At 41.8% G+C, this 19681-nt stretch overlaps 1 protein-coding gene across 1 annotated transcript in view; it reads right to left on the minus strand.

Annotated features, from left to right (window-relative positions):
* The window catches only part of EIF2B3 (eukaryotic translation initiation factor 2B, subunit 3 gamma, 58kDa), an 88996-nt gene that overhangs the window by 24805 nt on the left and 44510 nt on the right, over positions 1 to 19681 (minus strand). The window contains exon 5 of the mRNA XM_010139809.1: positions 13465 to 13554. Coding sequence (XP_010138111.1) covers positions 13465 to 13554 — 90 coding nt within the window. The remainder of the gene's footprint in view (positions 1 to 13464; positions 13555 to 19681) is intronic.

Genomic DNA, 19681 nt, shown 5'->3' on the forward strand with positions numbered 1-19681 from the left:
GTTCTCACCAGCTTGAGACACCCTGAACAAAACTGTCAGTTCCATTTACCGGCTGTCATTCATTTTCATTTTCCATGTTTAATGTTAAACACCATAAAATGGTATTAATGAGTATTAGCATTTTAATATCCTCCCTGTTTTATTAATCTGTGATGAAGCATGAAATCTACCATTGCTGTCAGCACCCACCTGTGAAATCTGCTGTTACTCTCCATGGGCTGGTTGCAGGGGGTCTTCCTTGCTATCATTATTAGCACAATCACCTACATCTACAGGTGCTGATTGTGTTTGTGATTCCCCACTACAAACAAGCAGATTATTAGCCCTTTTATACAAACTTTTACCTTTTTTCTTTTTTTAAACTGGCTAATGTTAGCTCTCATACAACTATGCAGGCACACAGTGGGATGGGTTCTGATCTTAGCTCCATGGCCTCCAACAGAGATCCTTCAGATCACATCAAAAGCAGAACATGAGGCTGTGTTTCAGACTGGTGCTCATAATTAATGTTAGAAATGTATACATAAACACAACTAAACAAATCCTAAGGCACTTACAGTTTTGGTGAAAAAGAAGTTGCATGTTTATGCGGAACAATAAAGATGTAAGAAAAAGGGAGGGAGGAATAAAAAAAAAAAAAGGGTGTGTTGGAAGAAAGAGAAAGTTAATTCTGAACCCTGTAGGTACATAGTTCATGGTTCTTATCGCTTAAAGGATAAAGCCAAATAACATTTAAAAATTCCGTGTAAGCTGGGAGCTCTCTTGTTGAATCTCAACGTTATTTTCTCCTGATCCTTTGATGGAGATTAAAAATTTCCATGTGAATACAAAGAAAGAAACAACAGTTACTCTGAGATTTTTTCCCCTAGCATTTAATGCTCCAAACTAGAGCAGCCAGCCACCATTCCCATCTCCTCCCCCCTCCTTAAAGGAAAAAAAAAAAGTCAACTCACTTTGAAGAAAAGACAAAACAGGGTCAGGGCAAGGGGGATTAGGGAAATGATATTTATATCATGGACCAAATTAAAATGTCAATGCAAGAGGCAGGCAAACAGCCCTTGCCACATATATACACCAGGCATGTTTCCTCAAGGAAACAGGAAAGAGATTTGAAAAGAGTTAATGCAGTCCTGAGTTAATACCACCTGCCTCAGACTCAACACCACTTAAAAGACAGTGTTTGGGTCCATTTCCCACAATGTGGTTTTAACAAGCACAATGGAAAAAGCAATTACAGGCCTTTTCCCCTTCTTCTCACTGATTCACTGCTAAAAATGCTGGAATTTCTGAGACACGCTAAGAATGTGGAGAAAGCAGAGAAGGACTATGTACAAGAGGGAAAAATAGTGAATGATAAATTTGTAGAGCATGCCACATCCCTGCAGAAGGCTAATTCTTCCCTTATATCTTGCAATAATCTTTTTGCCTTTGTTTGGTGCAACCAAGACCAATTATAATAAAGGAAAACTCCAAAGTAGCCAGACAAGCCAATAAACTACCAGGCAAATACTTGCATCTAATTCAGTAACTTGCAACACCAATCATTGCATCACAGATGTTATTTCTTGCTACATTCTATTTGTCCTGTTCTACTCTCAAAATTTCTATCATAAAAAGAATAAATATACTTCTCATCCCCCCCAGTTTCATATTAATTACTTATTTGTCAGTGTCTCTTACTGTTTTTGGAGCTAAAAGCCTATGGAGAAGGCAAGGAAACTTTGAGAAATGTTCTACTAAAAGGTAATTCCACATGAGTACATTTGTGCTTAATTTTTCTTTCCATACTATTTTCTAACACAAACCTTCAAGTTTGACAGCCACCTACTCCCAACGTTCATAAGAGCATGTGTGACAATATTTCAGAAGCCATTGCGCAGCAAGCCGCGGTAACTGCACAGCTTTGCTTTGCAGGCTTATGTTTATGAACGACTTCCTAGAACTGCAGAACCACCACTGAAATCCCCGCAGTCTGGATGACGGGGGGAAAAGCAGAAGATGACACGCAAGTGACAGTCGTAGGCAGAGAGGATCCAGATCAAAGTATGGAAGGGATGGTATGGTTGCAAACCACATAAAAACTGTTCTCAAATTGCACTATGTCTGGATGCACTTAAAGGAGCAGGGCTCTAACTTCCACTTCTGCCAAAAAACCCTTTGGGAAACAAGGCAGCTTTCTGAAAAATTGACCACAGAAATTAAAACTCCTCAATTACATACTCAAATCCTTTGAAAGCGTGCGTGCACTCTGCTTGGGTCATCTAGGCAACCTTAAGTCTGCCTACTCGCCAAACAGCCAGGAACGCCCCACAGCTCCCAACTAATACAGCTTTAGCACGAGAATGCCAGCAAGTTTAGACATTTTTAGAACTTTTCTCTGACCAACAGTCTCTGAGGCTGTCGGAGGCCACCCAGGGTGTTTGGCAGGTTGTACACACTGCTGAGGAATGGATCTCATTCACTCCCAGACAGCATCCCATTATTCTAAAACAAGCGCACCTGCACCAAACATGACTCCTTGCCAGAACTCATCTTTCCCCATTCTCTCCCACCTCCGCCTTTGCAGCCATCTGTGTCTGAGTTTTTTCTATCTAAATGCCTTTGAAACTAGGCTCCTTTTAAAACTGCACTGAACAGACGCATTCTGATAATATGCCTAACAAAACGCACGCATGTGACAAAGTCAAACTGATGAAATATGTAAATTTAAGGTGCATAAGTATATATTTAGGTAGGTAGACTGAACACTTCATTCTTGCCTGTACAGAACACATTAAGTGTCAAAAAATGCAGACATGCAGGCTGTAGCTTCACATGGATAAGCTCTTTCACTCCACTGAGGCTGCCTTAAAGGCACTGCAAATGTCAGCATCGCTTTGCTCTGTTTCTCCATGCAGATAATGTGTTCGGGGGTCTGCAATCAAACGGACCCATTCTTGGTTTGACTGAACAACGTGCCCATACTTTCAGCGGTCTGGGAGATAAACTAGAAGCTCTGGTGCGTATTTCAGTCCTGCTTCCACCTATACAAGTCCCATTACTACACCTTTCTCCCCAGCAATCAGTTTACTTCCAGTAATTGCTATCCTTACTGTTGATTACCAATTCTTGTTTAATCCATCCCTGTAGGACAACCCTTCTGTTCTCTTTACTATGGCACTTGTGACATGATCTTCTGTCTTCCCCCCCCCCACCTCCACTATCCTTTCTTGAAGAACTTTAAGGTGAAGCTTTTTGGCAAATGAACCCCATCTCCTCCTCTTCATAATCCTACTTTTATTCATAATGTTCTTTCCAGGTGGTATTCATACAGAAAAGTTTGGTGTAAAATGCTGTTACAGATCATCTCTGCATCTTTGGTTTATGGAAATGTCACTGCTTCTGCCCATTCAGGGCTTTGTCTTCAAAATCAGTAACTTAACTAGACAGCACTCAGCATTTCCCATAGACTGTTTTGGGGTGGTTTAAAGTGTTGTTATACTCACTTTTTTAATTTTTTCACTTGAAGTGAAGAAATTTATAGTATTATAGTATGATTCAAGACTCTGTTCTAAGATCAGCCCTTACCTCATACTCCAGTTACCTGTCACATTCAAAACGGAACTTAGAATATTGTTAGTGATTGATTGATGACTCACTGACTTAAGAGATATCTTCATTAGCTGCTCTCTTCAGGCATGTGTGCCCTACCATCATTAGTACATTTATTCTCCCTTCTATATGCAGGAAGTTGAAAGTCTCCCATCATGGTAACTCAATAAATAAGGACAGAAACAGTGTAATAGACATATGTATGTTCATGTTTCATTTGACTTGCTAAGGCACAATGAAATTTTACATTGAACTACACATAGAATACAACAACCAGGAGAAGGAATTAAGGAAAACAATCACTATTTTCTCTAAGAAATTCAACTCGTGAGTAAAAGGGGACTCAGCATTTCAGAAGATCAATCAGTGACTGGGGTGGTGTGGAAGCAAGGAGATTTAGAAGCAAACCAGAGAGGTGAAGAAGGGAAAACATTATCTTGAAAATTCTTGAAAATTGTATAATCAAATCATCTGAATAGAAAATGCAGGAGAATTAGGTTTTCTACTGCAAGATACCATGGTATCATGTAAGGACTGTATCCTCACAGGAAGATGTCCAGCAAGGACATTTCATTTCACCACAAATATTATCTTACATGCAAACAGCACTGTGTGGAAGGAAGAATACTGTACTGATGAAAGAGTGCTTAGGGTGATGCTCTCCAAGTGGCAATGATTTAAGGCAAAAAAACCCCCCAAAACCAGAAAAAAGCACACACAGATGGATAAAAGAATCATCATTCATCCTTGGTTCAAAATCCACTTCTTGTATGAAGACAAACGTCAATCTGACTCAATCTGAACTTCAATCTGAAGGCTACCCAAGGAAATTGCAACTGCATGAAACAGTGGCAAAAATAGTTAACATTTTTAATGTTTATTATGAGTTCAGAGCAAGCCCAGCTGAGGCCACCAAGAGGGCCAGGAGCACATGACGCACAAGGAGAAACTGGGGGAGCTGGATTTGTTCAGCCTGGAGAAAAGAAGGCTGCAGGGGGATCTGATTACAGTTTTCCACTACCTAAAGTGAAGCGCTATAGAAGACAGCCAGACTTTTCCCAAGAGGTGCACAGTAAAAGGGCAAGAGGCAATGGACACAAGCTGCAACAAGGGAAATTCCAGTTGGGACATAAAGAAAACAACTTTTTCAGTGAGTGGTACGGTCCTAGGACAAGGCCCAGCCTCTATCACGGAGATTTTCAAAACTCAGCTGCAAAAAACCCCCTGAGCAACACAGAAGTTAGACTTAATTGAGCAGGAGATAAGACTAGGGACCGCTAGAGGTGCCTCCCCAGGCTAAATTTTTCTATTATTCTGTAATACTTGCATTGACATTTCAATGACCTTTTTCATGTCCTCCCTACATTCACTTGCATCAGGAATCCAAAGGGTCATTATCTGATGGTGTAAATCACAGTCAAGAGGACAAAGTTAACAAATTTTAACATTTAATTGTGAAAAATTTTCATTAGGAGGTTGCAGAGAATACTGTGCTGTGACCAAGCATGCTTTGAGCATCTCAGGCACATGGCCACTATGGCACACTGTGGTCTCACCAAAAGTTTTGCAGTTATTCATGAAGTTAATCAGCTCCAATTCACCACATCCAAAGATACATCTGCTCCCAGGTAGTCTGCTAAAAGGAAGTGTTTTTATTACGAAAGTGATCTGCTGAAAATAATAATTTCTTTAAATCTAGTTGGACCATAAGGGCTTTTCCCCTTCAGGTTTCAGGAGTGAGCTGGACTGGTACCACGGAAAGATGATAGCGGTTATGATACTTTGGAGGAGGAGGATATGAACAAATTTCAGGTCTTGGCATTTCTAGTAGGGAGTGGAGAAAGCTCCAACAGCTGGATGTGTTTGACAAGGAAAGGAAGTGCGAAAGATAAATGGCCATTTCACATTCTAACAGATTAAATGCAAGAAAGAAAGCTTGTCAGTTGGTTGGGCTTTTTTCGTTTTTCTTTTGTTTGGAGAGCTACAATCTATTTGCCCTGTCTTAGCACAGTATGCTTCCTGTAGGAGCTATTTGTTTATTTACCCATTTTAATCACAAGGAAAGTATTCATTATAAAAATCTCTCTTTAGAGCAAAGGAGAAACCTTCCAGCCACACGGCTGACACATGTTAACTTGCAGGTATTCACAGAGCAGGTTCTGTTTTAAGCCATCTTTCAGGCAGCCACACAAAGACCACCAAAGCTCGGCGTTCAGCTCTGCCAGACCTCCCCCAGCCTGCAGCCCTTGCCAGGAAACACAGGTGACAGCCTGAATGATAAAAAGGCATTTAGAGGGGAAAAAGAAAAAATGCACTGGTTTAGTCTGGGCAGCACCTTAATATAAACCTGCAGGGGCCTTTGTGTACAGCATAGCACACAGCCATCCAAGCAGGAGCTTCAGAGCCAGTCACTCGCACCTCCAGGTTTCAAAGATCTCATACTGCCCTTGCCATTTTTCAGGGAGAAGGGTAGCTCCACTGCAGTTCTTCTCACAGCCACAGATCCCAGAACACAGCACGGAGACAGCAAACCTCCCTCTCCCCTCCTAGCGCCGGCCCAGCAAAGGTTTTCTGGATACGCAGAGGGGAGCCGAGAAGAGAAGCTTGCTCTGGGATTGCAGCTGAAGCAGTCTGGAAAAGCAGAGCGCTATGACCTCACACAATTTGCTCTTATTTATTTCAACAGTTCAAAAAAAAACACTCCCAGTGTTTAACTTTGCAAACAAATCATACTGACTTTGCCTATAAAGCTTACTGCAAATTTGCTCAGTTCAGAGAAGAGTTTCTCTTCTGGTGAATTCTGGCAGGCAGTTCTCTAGCACTGGAAGAACTGCAGAAGAGATGATTTATTTCCTTAGCTCCAGCTCAGCCCCTCGCTGGGTGCACCCCAGGAGGAGAGCTCCCCAGCAAAAGTGGATTTCCCTGGTGGCAAGCAAGATGTTAGCACTCAGCGTTCCGAGGACAAGGCACTGCGAATGCTTACTCAGACCTTTTGAAGCCACCACAGTGCTGCTGTTTATCATTCTTGCCTTCTCAGCACCACACATCATTCTTTTTGGCCACAAACAGAGCTGCCCCGCTTCCCAGGTGACTGTACAAGGGAAACAAGAGGCTTTTTCTACACCCAACAGTTCAGAAAGCCTAGATTCAGGACAAAACCGCTGTTTGCAAACCACACTACTGAACACAAAAATTTTGCCTTGCTTTTAGGAGGAACTCAGGATGGAAAAAAAGGGGGAAGGACGCTACAAAAGTATGTTAAGCATCCTAATGTATAAGAGGAAGATGCATGCTCCCCACAGACACAGTCTTCTGAAATGAAGTCCAAAGATCTCCTTACTTTAGAAAATGCAATGGATGCTCTGGAGCATATCGGAGAAGCCATAATATCTGAGCAAACAGACAGTAGCATCTGCCTTCCTAAATCCAAGATGACTAACTCTCAGAGATGATGCAGCTGGGGTGCCTATAGATAAATTGCCCAGCATTTCCTATTCAAGTTTCTGTCTTCATCTGTTTGTAAACTTTGACAAAGTTTAACTGGTTTGCCTGAAACTACCCATGCCAGGTGTCTGCCTCAAACTGGTTTGTTTTTTTTTTTTGGATAGGTTCATCAAAAATGTCTCAGCTATTTCCAAGAACAAAATTATGGAAAAAACTCTTTGTTTTGTCCACGTCAAAAATATTTCATTGTTCCACTGAAAAGCTGTTGCACTTCCATGACTGCAGTTTGACACAAGATTGTCTTTTCATTAGGGCGTTACATTTGTAAACATAAAAAGTGCCCATATTACATCAGGCTAAGTCCGAAAAAACACTGTTTGCGCATGCTTGGAAAAGTTTTTTGAGGTTTTGTTTTGTTTTTTATTTTTGAGTTTTTCTATGGGCATGCTCCATTCTCTTTCTGCAAGCTAACTGCACTGCTCATGCACTACTCCAGAGTAACACTGTACGTTCCAGGCCAGGATTACAAAGGCTGAGCTGGATATTCTCTGAAGTTTAGGGCATCCCAGCTCCTAGCTGCTGACCTGAAAGGTGATGAATCTGTGTTGATAACAGCTACTCCATTAGCAAGAGTCACAGTAGCCTCACTGATTAATTCTAAAAGAGTCACATATAAAAATATACGTACACACCAGGGTAACAGTTTGGGCACTCAAATTAAGAAAAGCAAGAAGTATGTTGCTTATACAACCCTAATTAAGACCTCGTGTGTACACATTATGACACAATCCTTAAAAACACACTCACCTACTTTTCCGCTCTCCCCAGTCTCAATCTCTTCTTCACCCAATGTAAAGTTGGACTATGCCCTGGGGATAAATCAAGGTTGTGTAATGAGGCAGAATAATGTCTGCCTCATTTGTTAGAACATGTGTGTTAAATGTACAAGGCAAAAGGAGAAAAGAACTGTTAATATTTAAGGCAAACAAATAGTGCCAGAAGAAGTGATTCTTAAATTTATATTAAATTCCCTTCTGCCAGAGGATTTTAAAGATGCTGCTGAATGCAGAACATAAATCTAATTTCTGCAGGTTGCCACTGATTGTGTGCTTTTGATTTGATTTGATCAGCGTCACCCTGTGTCAGCTATCATCAATAGAACAGATTCCTTCAACAGTAAGACCTCTGTATAACATTAAGGACTGAAAAATGGCACACTCCAGACAAAGATACTCCAAACTTCAGCTCTTGTGTGCCGTAATTTCCCCCTATCAGAATGGGTAAAGACTGCTGGTTCACTAATAGGGGGGCTAGCAAGATAGTTAATGAATTGTGTGCAGACCATTATAGTATCAGTTATGAGCACCAGAAATCTATTTCAGAACAGGGTTTAAACAGCGAGCAGCAAACATGGCTGCTGGCCTTCACCTGAACCAGAGAAGTTACATACCATGTTGAACAGCATCATCTCCAGTGAGCATCTCAGGCAACAGACAAAGCAATAGTCCCAGAGGGAAAAAATGTAAAGTCATGTAACTGGAGCCTGTACCATGATATGTGGCATATACAGAAGCAACAGGTTGCACAGGGTGCATCAGCTGTGACACTTCCTAACTGCCAAGTACTTAACTTTGCAAAGTTAATAGTTTTAAATGCAGCTTTTCATGTCCCCAACCTGTAACTACAGTTTGATTAGCATATTCGCAACAAGCTCTGCACTGATGAGATTTGACAAAAGTGATTTTTTGGGAGGTAACTTAATACTGCTTTCTTTTAGGCAGCCTTAATCTGGCTTCAGATTTTCTGGTCTATCTCAATGAGAGGTGAAAACGGCAGCCTCCAACATGTCTACAGGTTTCAGCTGTCAGCAGGGTGAAATCCTTACACATATAACAAAGTTGTCATCTGTACCTGCACAACTGGCTGTGGGCATAAGGTCATTCAGGCGTACATATATTATAAATGCATATTACATATATCTTGTGTATATGCTTAAAAGTATACATAGAGAGACACATCTTCAACATTAATATTTCCAAAGCAAGTTTGAATATTCCATGTTAAAACTTTACAGGGGAAGGGGTTGCTTTATATCTATTACACCCCACCCTGCCCTCCCCCAAATAAGGTATCTTATTTCACCAGGCTACAGCTTTTGAAATATTCTGGAAAAACAGAACACAAACTACCATGCAATTGCCCTTTGATCACATTTCTCCTGCTAGCAGCTTTGCTGGGATCGTTAGCAAGCAAACTGTCAGCACATGGTAAAGAAGTCTCAGCGCATGCCTGTGCAACACGCTGGGCTCAAAAAGCACAGACCTAGATCCTGCCCTCCGCTACAGATGAAGTTCACAGGGGAAAGGGAATAAGGACTCTCTTCTTCCATCTGCCCTGGATGCAGCAGCGAGGCAGGATTCCAACCTAGCACTCCGGAGAGTGCCAAAAAAAGGGACTGGCTACTGTGCTGGCTGCCACCCCAGGGCCCCAGGGGTGTGAGGCCCGCCAGCTGTGGGGTGGAGCCGTGCCCCCAGCCAGCTACAGCCTCTGCTTCTGTCTAGCCTGCTGGCTCAGCTCATGTAATGATCGCCTTAAGAAAAGCAATACTGTGCAGTTCATCAGGCGGTGCAGGTGTTCACCTTCAACTATCCCTGCCCTATCCTGGCAGAGCAGCTCCTGCAAGGCACACAGCCGCGCTCACCTGTCTTCCCCATGCCACAAAGCACAGCACCTATAAGATCCTCAGGTTAGTTTTATTCTGAGACAGGACATGTTCAGGAGAGAAAAGCTCTTGCCTGAACACAGAGATGTGCAAAGATGTGATACCATTTGGCAGACTCGGTACATCTGCCAAACCAAAACCAGCCTCAGCAACTCTAAGTTCATCGAAGAAAAGGAGCCTCAGGAAGAACCAAATGACTATGCAGAAGAAAAGCCAGGGACAGAAATAACCAGCAGAAAGTTCAGCCTGAAAAAGCTGCTGCTTGTTCACATTGAGGTCACAGTCCCTGTTCAGATGGGGTAAATCCAGCTGGTAGCAGGGTACGGTCTGTGACCTCATGCAAATCTAGTGGCAACAGACCCAGAAGTCATCAGTGCCAGGTATCCATCCCAGGTCAGAGCTCCAAGTGCTCCTACTGGCACCCCTGGGCCAGTATTTTTGATTTTTGCCTGGACATTCATATTTGAGGGGGTTCTAATAAACAGACCATTTCCTCTGACTTTTATTCAAAGATACTAGCAATCTCTCCTTTTTAGAACTCAAGAATTTGTTTGGTTTGCTATAGTGCAATAAAACTTCAGGCAGGAGAATCTACTATCCAGCCTTTTAAAAATGATTCATAAAAGTGTATTAAAGGACTACAAACTGAGTTACAGACTACCAAACAGTATTTTGACCTCTCCTAACATCCCTCATAGTCCACTGCTGCCAAAAAACCACCGATTATTCTCCAGAAAATCCCACTCAGAAGAGGAAACAAGTGCATAGAAAAATTAAGGTATCTGTTCAGTACCACAAAGCGTGACAGTCTCCAGGTTGATAACAAAACCTTGGTATCACAACTCCATTTTGGAGCTGAACAATAAATTGAGCGTTCTTCCAGAGCTGTCATATAACGAAGTTGTCCCAAATCCTGAAGCAAGATTCGTGTACTGGGAGAAAACACAGGTTTAGCCTTTTCACGTTCTTTTTTTCCTGTTTTCGTATTAGTTGCTAGTGATTACATGACACACACATTAACCTGACTGAAGTGGAGGAACGGAATTTATTCTTACAGGTGCAGCTATATACAGACTACATTCACTTGAAGAGAGCTTGTTCTTGCCACATCTTTGCAGCTAAGCTGGGACTGCACTGGGCTTTTATCCCATTTGGAGCAACAGGTCCCACATACATAACTACATTAGTTTTCATGTAATTCTTTGACCTGGAAGTAACCATAATTTTCCTTGGCAAAAGGGTGAGCTATAGCCAGTCGTAGGATCTGAAATTTTTACTTCTGGGCAACATCTTTTCTGCTCTTGTATGTCAAAATAAAATTTTTTAAAAATGTAAATGCTTCACTGAGCTACAAACAATGATAAAAGGTGTTCTGCCTGCCATCAAACTCCGCTGTTAAAACATTAACACAATGTAAATATTGTAATATTGAGGAAGTACACTGTGTCAGTACTTCCTGGCACTGTACAAGAGCTTCACTGTTCACTTCAGTCCCTGCTGTTAGTTTTAAACACACACAACTTAAACAAGGCATCTGAGCTTCTCCAGTCCTGGTGCGGGATTGCAGAGAGGCAAAATCTTACTGCAGATTCTCTCTAGACTGAAAAACAAAGTATTAAAAAGAATTCTTAAATCCAAACAATTATGGAGATGTCAGTACTTTTGAAGCAAAAATATTCCACAGGGTCTTTAAAAAGTCCTGGCATATTGCTGCCAAAGATGGAAAGATCTTTCGGTATGCACTGTCTTCCCCTTCCTCAGAGAAGAAAAACAAGCTGCAAATGCCCACCAATGCCAGAAGCCTGAAAGCCCAAGTTATTCCTCATGGCAAAAGTCCCATTCTCCAGATTTGCCAGTTAAGCACATTACTTGCGACTGACTCTCTCTCTCTCTCTCCCTCTCAACTGACTGGGCAACAGAAGTATGTGTAATAAAGAAAATGAAGCAGCTACCTGCCATTAGTAAACCAGATGTTGCTATCAGGTCTTGGAAATGCTGTCTAGCTGCTGTAATTAGATATTTGTCATGGAAGCGTCACAGAAAAGAAGCACAGCTTCATAAAATAGTGTTGACGGAGAATGATCTCTCTACAGAAAACAAAACAACAACTGGTAATACTTGCAAAAAGCCAGTAGACCTGTTCCAGGGGGATCTGGGGGCAACTAGAGGAGTTCAGAGCTGGATTTTGCTCTGCTGGCTTTGATTAATACAAGGTAAAATCCCATCACTGACACAGACAAAGATCTTACCAGTTTCAATAGAAATAGCATACAGACTGAAATCTGAAGTTACCACTATTTACGCTTAGAGGCCTCATTGTGTCACACACTGTGGCATGTCTGAAAAAGGCTGTCCTTGACCCACAGACCTAATAATCTAAATTCAAAACAGCCTGAAATACTAGGGGAAAAGAACCGAATGTGTGAAACATCTAATATTCTAGAAATGTCTAATCCCGGCAAAAACTGGATGGTTAGGATTGCAAGAAATGAGTTCTGCATGTTGTATTATGACAAAAGAAAGGCGTAGACACTGCTTCATGCTACCACAGGAAATACAAGTCCAAAATGTTACCGACTTTCTAAAATACACTGAATAAATGGCTTATTCCAGATTTAAATCCTCTGCTGCTCCTGAAGCTTTCTCACCTTTCAGACATGTTCCCATTCAAAAATAGGAGGCAAAACAAATTGTACGATGCCTCCATGAGCCAGTCATGGCATCGGGTAAGTTTTATTCTTATGCATGGCAAGAAATTGCCCTAGGGGTTAACACAGATTTTCCACTTTTTAAACTCACTCATAGAACCTTCATCTGGAGGAGCTTATTCAATCATGTATCCAGCTACCTCACCAAATTTGTATATGGTCAAGGCTATGACAACTCCCCCCCACCTCCCAACACTCTTCCACGTCAGTTTATACTTTAAGGAAAAGCACTACGAACACAACACTTAGTCAGCCTCTGTATCTCTCATCTTACTTAAAAGGGGAGAAAAACTCTTGGTAAGTCACTGAGCTTTCAATGTATGTAACGGGCATGACAACACCACAAAAAATCAAGGAACAGGACATCGTTCCAAAACTGAACTACTTACTGTGAAGGGGGTTGTTCATTTGTTTGTTTTTTAAAGATAAACACAAGTTTTTTTGTTCTGTTTCATGAAATATTATAGCTAAGATCCTTCTCCACCACCATAAATGGATGTTTTTCTTACTCTCACTGGGTGGTCTCAGAGTTTTGAGAGACATGCTAAAAACAGAGGACGCTACAATGATAGCCCACCTGCAGTGGTGGTGGATGTGAAGGGGGAGAGAAAAGGTGATTGCAAAGGCCAAAACAGACTGTGGTGGAGGAAATCAAAGGTCAGAAATGTATTCACAGCCCTAACAATGGGGCTGGTAAAATGAGCAGCCAAAAACCACAGATACATTAGGAAAACAAGGGATGCAGAAGAGAGGCAAAAATTTTAGCTTTCACTTATGCTGTTATTTGATTTTTTTTTTCTAAAGGTCTGAATAAGAAACTCAGACATAATGCTTGGCATTCCTTTTAGTGTAGTTAAAGTTTTTGAAAACTGGTTTATTTTACATTTCTGTTTTATCCTAGCCAATTTAATGAAACAAACTTTCCTTTAAAAGCTCTGGTATGAACTGTATGTCAGGGCAAACACCTGCTACTACCTTGTGTATTGCTTGGTTTCTTACCTGTTTTCTACAAGGAAGTCTATCACATATTTCTTCAGACAGTAGAGATGGGCATCCATCAGCCCTGTTCTGATGTGTATTCGAGGGTGTCTGTAAAAGAAAAAAAAAAAAGGAAAAACGTAAATGGTCATTGAAAACTGCACAAGAGTTTGACTTTGCAGTTAAGTCAGTGGATAGCGAAAAGTGTGCAAAGGCAGATCTGTTCCTTTCCATTTGCTGCTGGATTAACAGAGGAGAACAGTGCAGGGTGCCATTATTGGACTGTGTCTATAAACTTACACCTGTTGGCCCTGGGCTGATTTGCTGTGAAAGAAAACACCTCCTCCAAGGAGTCATTACTCCTGCTACATCTTCTTATGTAAGTGGAAATTGCACATTACTGGGCAGGAAGCCAAAGTAATGGGCCCAGAGTGCTAGAAGTTACAGTGGGTAATGTCAGGGTACAACAATTCAAAGCTTCTGGCTAAGTGCCTGCCTTAATATGCAAGGCTGTGCATGTTCTGCTAGCAAACACAACACCACTACTGTATTTTTTCCAACAATTCCTGTAGGGAATAGGGGAAGGAGATGGGGTTTGCTCACCTTTCCTGCACTACACATTACAAATGACTGCCACCGCTCAATTACAAAGCGTTTGCTCACCCAGCCCAGTAAGGTGGAAAAGATCAGTAAAACTCCCGCTCATCATTAGCCAAACAATGGCAAACAGGGAACCCTTTGCTTTCAGACCAGTGGTAGGTAAATATTTCAGAAATTCAGCCATCTCCAATAGTTTCAATATTTTAAGAACATAGTTTTAAATCATAAAGACTCATCAATTACTTTTATCATTTATCTTTATGCATTCTGTGCTCTTTAGATAGTGGAAAACCTTTTTGGAACCTGTCTCAAAGCAGCTAAATATTTTAGGCCAAGATCACTTTCCCTTTCACACACCTGTAGCCTCATTTGAGAGTGTTCTGGCTGTGTGGACATTCACCACTAGCTCTCAGGACAGAAAAGCCACCAAGAATAGTTAGCTTGCAAAACAGCAAGACAAAACAACAGTCAGGGACTTCACTGGGCTGTTCAAGAGATCTGTAACTGTACTCACAGGTCAGAGGCTTCTAAGGAGAGAAATTTGAATCCACACCTGAAATCGTCTCTGTTTTGATTTTTCCTCCTTTGATGCCTGGATTTCATAATGAAGTTTCAATGAACATATCTTACCACTATATCCCATCCAACTTTTGTTCACTTATTCCAGAACATGCTACAGTCAGATATTTGTGATCATGACCACTTTTATCATTTCGTGAGCTCAGCAGAGGGATCACTCACAATTTAGGCATACACACATATATCGTAAACCAATACTAGCACACCGAATATTTAGTAATGCCAAAGCTACCGAGAATATCAGGTGTTCTAGTAAGCCAGTCTTCAGTGTATTTCTCAATTAATGCATTGAGTATTTAAGTCTTAAAATTTTGTAATTTAGGTGGAATTTCTCAAGCACACCATTCAATTCAAGCTAAACATATTATTAACTATAATGAAATTCTTTAAGTCCCACTTGCAAAGGAAAAGTCCTATAATAATAGTATGACACTTTGCAGTAAAGTATGTGGTACTAAAAAATGATATATGCGCTTTCCGTAGATTACTTCATTAACAAAACATGAGCTCACCTAGCAGGGCTCCAGTACTGATGTTATCAGTGGCCCAGATGTTGCTGTGGAAGTCAGCCCAAATAGCAATGTTCCTTATGCAAAGAGGATAGGGAATCCACTAATTTCAATGATGTCTTACAGTTGGAAGTCAGCAGACTCCCTCCTGGTCTTCACCCTGAGGATGGTTTCCACATTTTGTGTATTTATGAGAGAAAAAAATTTTCATATCTTTCCTGAGAGAAAAAGCTCCCTTATATTTATATAATTAATATAATAGTTTATTGAAAAGGGTGAAGAGACAAATGGAAAGAAATGGAGAGCGAGGAAAGCTGGGAAAGTGAACAATGGAGCAAAGCAAGAAACATGAAAAAATGAAATGGATGCATCATGGGAAGGAGAGGGAAAAATAGGAGAACCTCCCCACAATTCTTAACCTGAAGATGACAAACAGGACACCATTTCTTTAGTGCCAGAATGCCAGGTTCTTCTCTCCTTATTTAAGATCTATGACAACTGCCCTTGAAGACAAGGCAGGGGAAGGCTGCAAGGGATAGACATCAAGCAGAAGAGTGTAAAACAGGAACTCCTCATCAATAAATGCTGGTTCTGCTGCCAGTGTCTGTGTGGCTTTCACACATACAGCATCCCCACCTGCAAACTGGAATTACACTATTTAGCTACACCACAGGACACTGAGGATTTGCAGGCCGCAGTTTGTATCTGCATGCAAGTATTGTACTGAGATTTTCTGTAGCTAAGCAACTTTAAAACAAAGTTACACAAAATCAGTGCAAGTGGGCAGACAGTAGCACAGTGCTATCCTAGCTGCGGATCCATCACACACAAAAAACTGCCACAAAAACTAGCCAGACAACAAGACATACTGAAACGCCACTCTGAGTTAGGTTTCAATGAAGAATATACTAACAATAACGGAACATCATGCTGGACAAGAGGGAGGTCCCACAATGAAAATCCTCTGAAATACAGACCACCTAAGTGATTTGCAACAGAATAGTCCCACAGATTAATATTATAATCACAGCTTCAAAGGTCAAACAGGCAAGTTTGGGCACATGCATAAACAAAGCTGTGATTTCTGTAAACCAGACTCAAGGAGAGAATAGCCACACTAAACCAGACTGATAAGAGCACTCTATCATAACAAGCCACTAAAGATGATGCTAATTTTCACTGACTAGTGATCAAACCAGTTTATCTTCAGGTAAAAGCAAAGTAGCCAAATAATCTAACAGATAACAGTAAACTCCATCACCATTTCAAATGAGCATCTGGTTACTAATATTGAAAGCCACACTCCTTTCTCATGCCCCTGATCTCCCACTCCATCAGCTAATCTTCACAACATATGAAAAATGAGCCCGTTGCAAGGATCAGCTGATACAGAGAGAATCGAATAACAAACAACGCATTTGCCTAGAGCTGATGCACCTAGACTTATCGCTCTGAGGGAGATAATACAGAAGGCTTTTAATTATATCATCAAAGCAAGGGAGAAGGTACAAGGAAGGGCTGGCTGCAGATGGTTAAGTGTTAATGAATGCCGGGTGGGTGGTTTATCAAAAGAAAATGACTGGATATATATCTGAGATGGTCACCGTTGAGATGAAAGTTGTAATAGCCATTGATGGAGCTCTTTAATGAGCTAGGAATGTCAAATGTGGACCCTCTAAGAATCATACCAATTACTAAATGAACTTCGGTGCAATCTAACAAATGTAATCAAGCACGAGTCATTAAAATACATGGTAGAGCTCCCATTGGCGCTGCCACTATAGTGTCTATTATTGTCTGTGCTCCCATGCAAGGGAGGGGGTTGCTCCCAGTTGTAAGCTCTGTGTGTTATGCTAAGTGATGGCAGATTTTAGCCCTAATGATGAGGCATAGAGGGCTCCCTGGCAGAAAGTCGACAATGAGGAGGCTCAGAGTGATCTGTGGAGAAGTCAGGGAAAGATCAGCAATTAAAAGAGCAATTTCAAAGAACGCAATTTAATGTGTAAAACCAGCTTTTATTAGACAATGATTCCAGAAAATCCCAACTCAGGATGAGAGTGCATAAAGGTCTGCAAGAGTCCTTAGAAAGGTCTGTGCCTGTAATTCCTGACACACCATTGTGAAACAATAAGCAGTACTAACAGGATTGATGCATGCTTCGGACATGGCATTGCTTTGAAAGTGGAGCCCGGAGCTGTTCTCTCCCTGATAACCTCCCACAGGATCTCCTCCCTCAAGGAAATCAACCACCGATAGAGCAAACTTCCCTTGTTTAAAGGCAAAAAGATGGACAATTGTTTCAACTGTAAACTAATTAAGAGAGATTACCACCAAGAGCTGGCGGTTCAAGCCAGCCCTGCACTCCCACTGACAGTGTGATAATGCCAGGCTGGGGTCAAAATCATAAATCTGAAGGGAGCACACACAATGCTTAAAGCCGAAAAGCCTCTCTACTAAGCATGGGATATTGCCACATTAACCTCACCACCTCACAAATAAACTAGCTGAGAAAGAAAAATCCCATGGCCTCCTTCCCTTTAACTTCATACAGCTGTTGACGGAAAATATGAAGGTCTTTAAATAAGCTCAAGGACCTGAGGCTGTCCGTACACTAACACTACTCCGAGCAACAACACAATAAAAATCCAATCATAGCTGCTATTAACCTGGCTCCTGAACTGATGCCTGATTTACATCCACCACGGACTTATGGGGTATCAGTTCATCTTCCTTCCTATCCCTCCAAAATAAGTAAATAACAGCACGCTACATGCAGACTATGCATTCCACACTCATTTCTCTTCTAATTAATTGCACGTATCTCACATAGTTCATGTAGCCAAACAGTCTATTGCATTCTTTCTATCCCCACAATACACAACACACTGTTTTTTGCATGAAGCAGGGTGTCATCCAGTTGAAACGCACAGCTGACCCCTGACTGCCTGCATGGAGCTGGTGCTCTCGTGTTGACACAAAGCCAGCGTACAGATCAACACGAAGCGAAGTCTCACAGCAAAAGCTACCAGACCACCTTTAATGTCTCAAGCATTCCTACTTTTAAAGTGGAAAAAAAAAAATCCCTAAATTGCATTGCTCATTTACAGGACAGCTCTTGGCTGTAAACTCAGTAATAATAAAAGACCACTGTTACGTTGTCTCTTCAAAAATCCCAGACACCTTATGACCTTGATTTTTTTTTTTTTTTTTTAACCACACAGTGCTCTTGGCCAAAAAGATCCCAAAGTACTTAGCCAGATGAATGTCCCCACTGTATCCCAGGCTCCTTGGCCCACCAGTGAAATGCTGCCACCTCCGGGCTAAACCGCAGCAGCCGGAGCAACGCAGGCTGGGACCCCCAGACCCCCCCTGCCTGCGGGGCCACAGAGGATGGGGAGCAGCGCTTAATTTAGAGGATGCTGCTTCTCGGGTGGAACAACTGGTCCAGATTTGGCTATGAGGAATACGTCGGAGATGTGAGAGAGCTGGCAAGAAAAGAGGCAGAGAAAAGCAATCACCCAAGATTTCAAGACGGCGAAGGCCGTAAGATGAGGTATCCTCAGGTACCACGTACCAACATGTACCATGGGCCCCAGGTGACCTTGACATCCCTTTCCCAGCTCAGAGGCACCTCCTCACTGTTCCTCTTCCTCCAGTTTTGTAAGAGGCCAAGAGGCACTCTGGTCCCTTCAGGACATGGCAAGGCAGGACAAGCCACATTCACGGCTCAGCATCCTCTGGTAGCTACTCTCTGATCCATCCATGCAATTGCTGCTCCTGAGGAGACGTCGCATCAGGAATGGGAAATACTTTCCAAATAAAAATGTTTTATTGATCTAGTGACCTAAGTTGCTTGAAAGCCTTCCGAATAATAAATATTTTTCATTTAAAACCTTCACCGCGTGCCATTTTTCTTGTTGCATTACATTACTAATTGCTAATGGCATTACTAATATGCCCATGAGATTACAGTACAAACTATGAACCTAACTCTGACAAAAACTTGCTGAAAACTTTTTGGTAAGGGAACCAACTTCATTGAAAGCAGAAGACTAAATAATTTTCTCTAGTATAAAGAGTATAAGTTGGCAGTCAGAAGTCAGGACTAGTGTTTGTTCAAGGTCAGCAATGGTTTACAATATGCTGGTGTGACCTCCAGTAGAAAGAGCTGTTATCTTGGCACCTGCACTGTGCTTTAACATCAACATCTCTTGACTTCGACGCTGAACAGCAAGGGTGCTGATGGCTGTGCAGGCAACAAATCCCATGACTAGATAAGATACATTTTTTTTCACCCTGCTTCAGCTTCCTCATATGAAAATGAGAATAACAGTAATTCCTCACCCCATACCCCAAGTCCGAGGAGTACTCCCTCGGGGGTGCATGGCCACACCACTGGATGCACGTGTCTCCCTCCAGCAACATGCCAGACAGCTGCTGGAGAAAGCATTTGGTTCTAAGGGTCTTCTCTGCCATACTGAGTGCTAACAGCTCAGGAAATAACACAGGGACCGGGCTCCCCACAACACCCCTGCCCCTCTCCTCTTTCC

Source organism: Buceros rhinoceros, unplaced genomic scaffold (genome assembly GCF_000710305.1).
Source record: "Buceros rhinoceros silvestris isolate BGI_N320 unplaced genomic scaffold, ASM71030v1 scaffold16957, whole genome shotgun sequence".
NCBI classification, from domain to species: Eukaryota; Metazoa; Chordata; class Aves; order Bucerotiformes; family Bucerotidae; genus Buceros; species Buceros rhinoceros.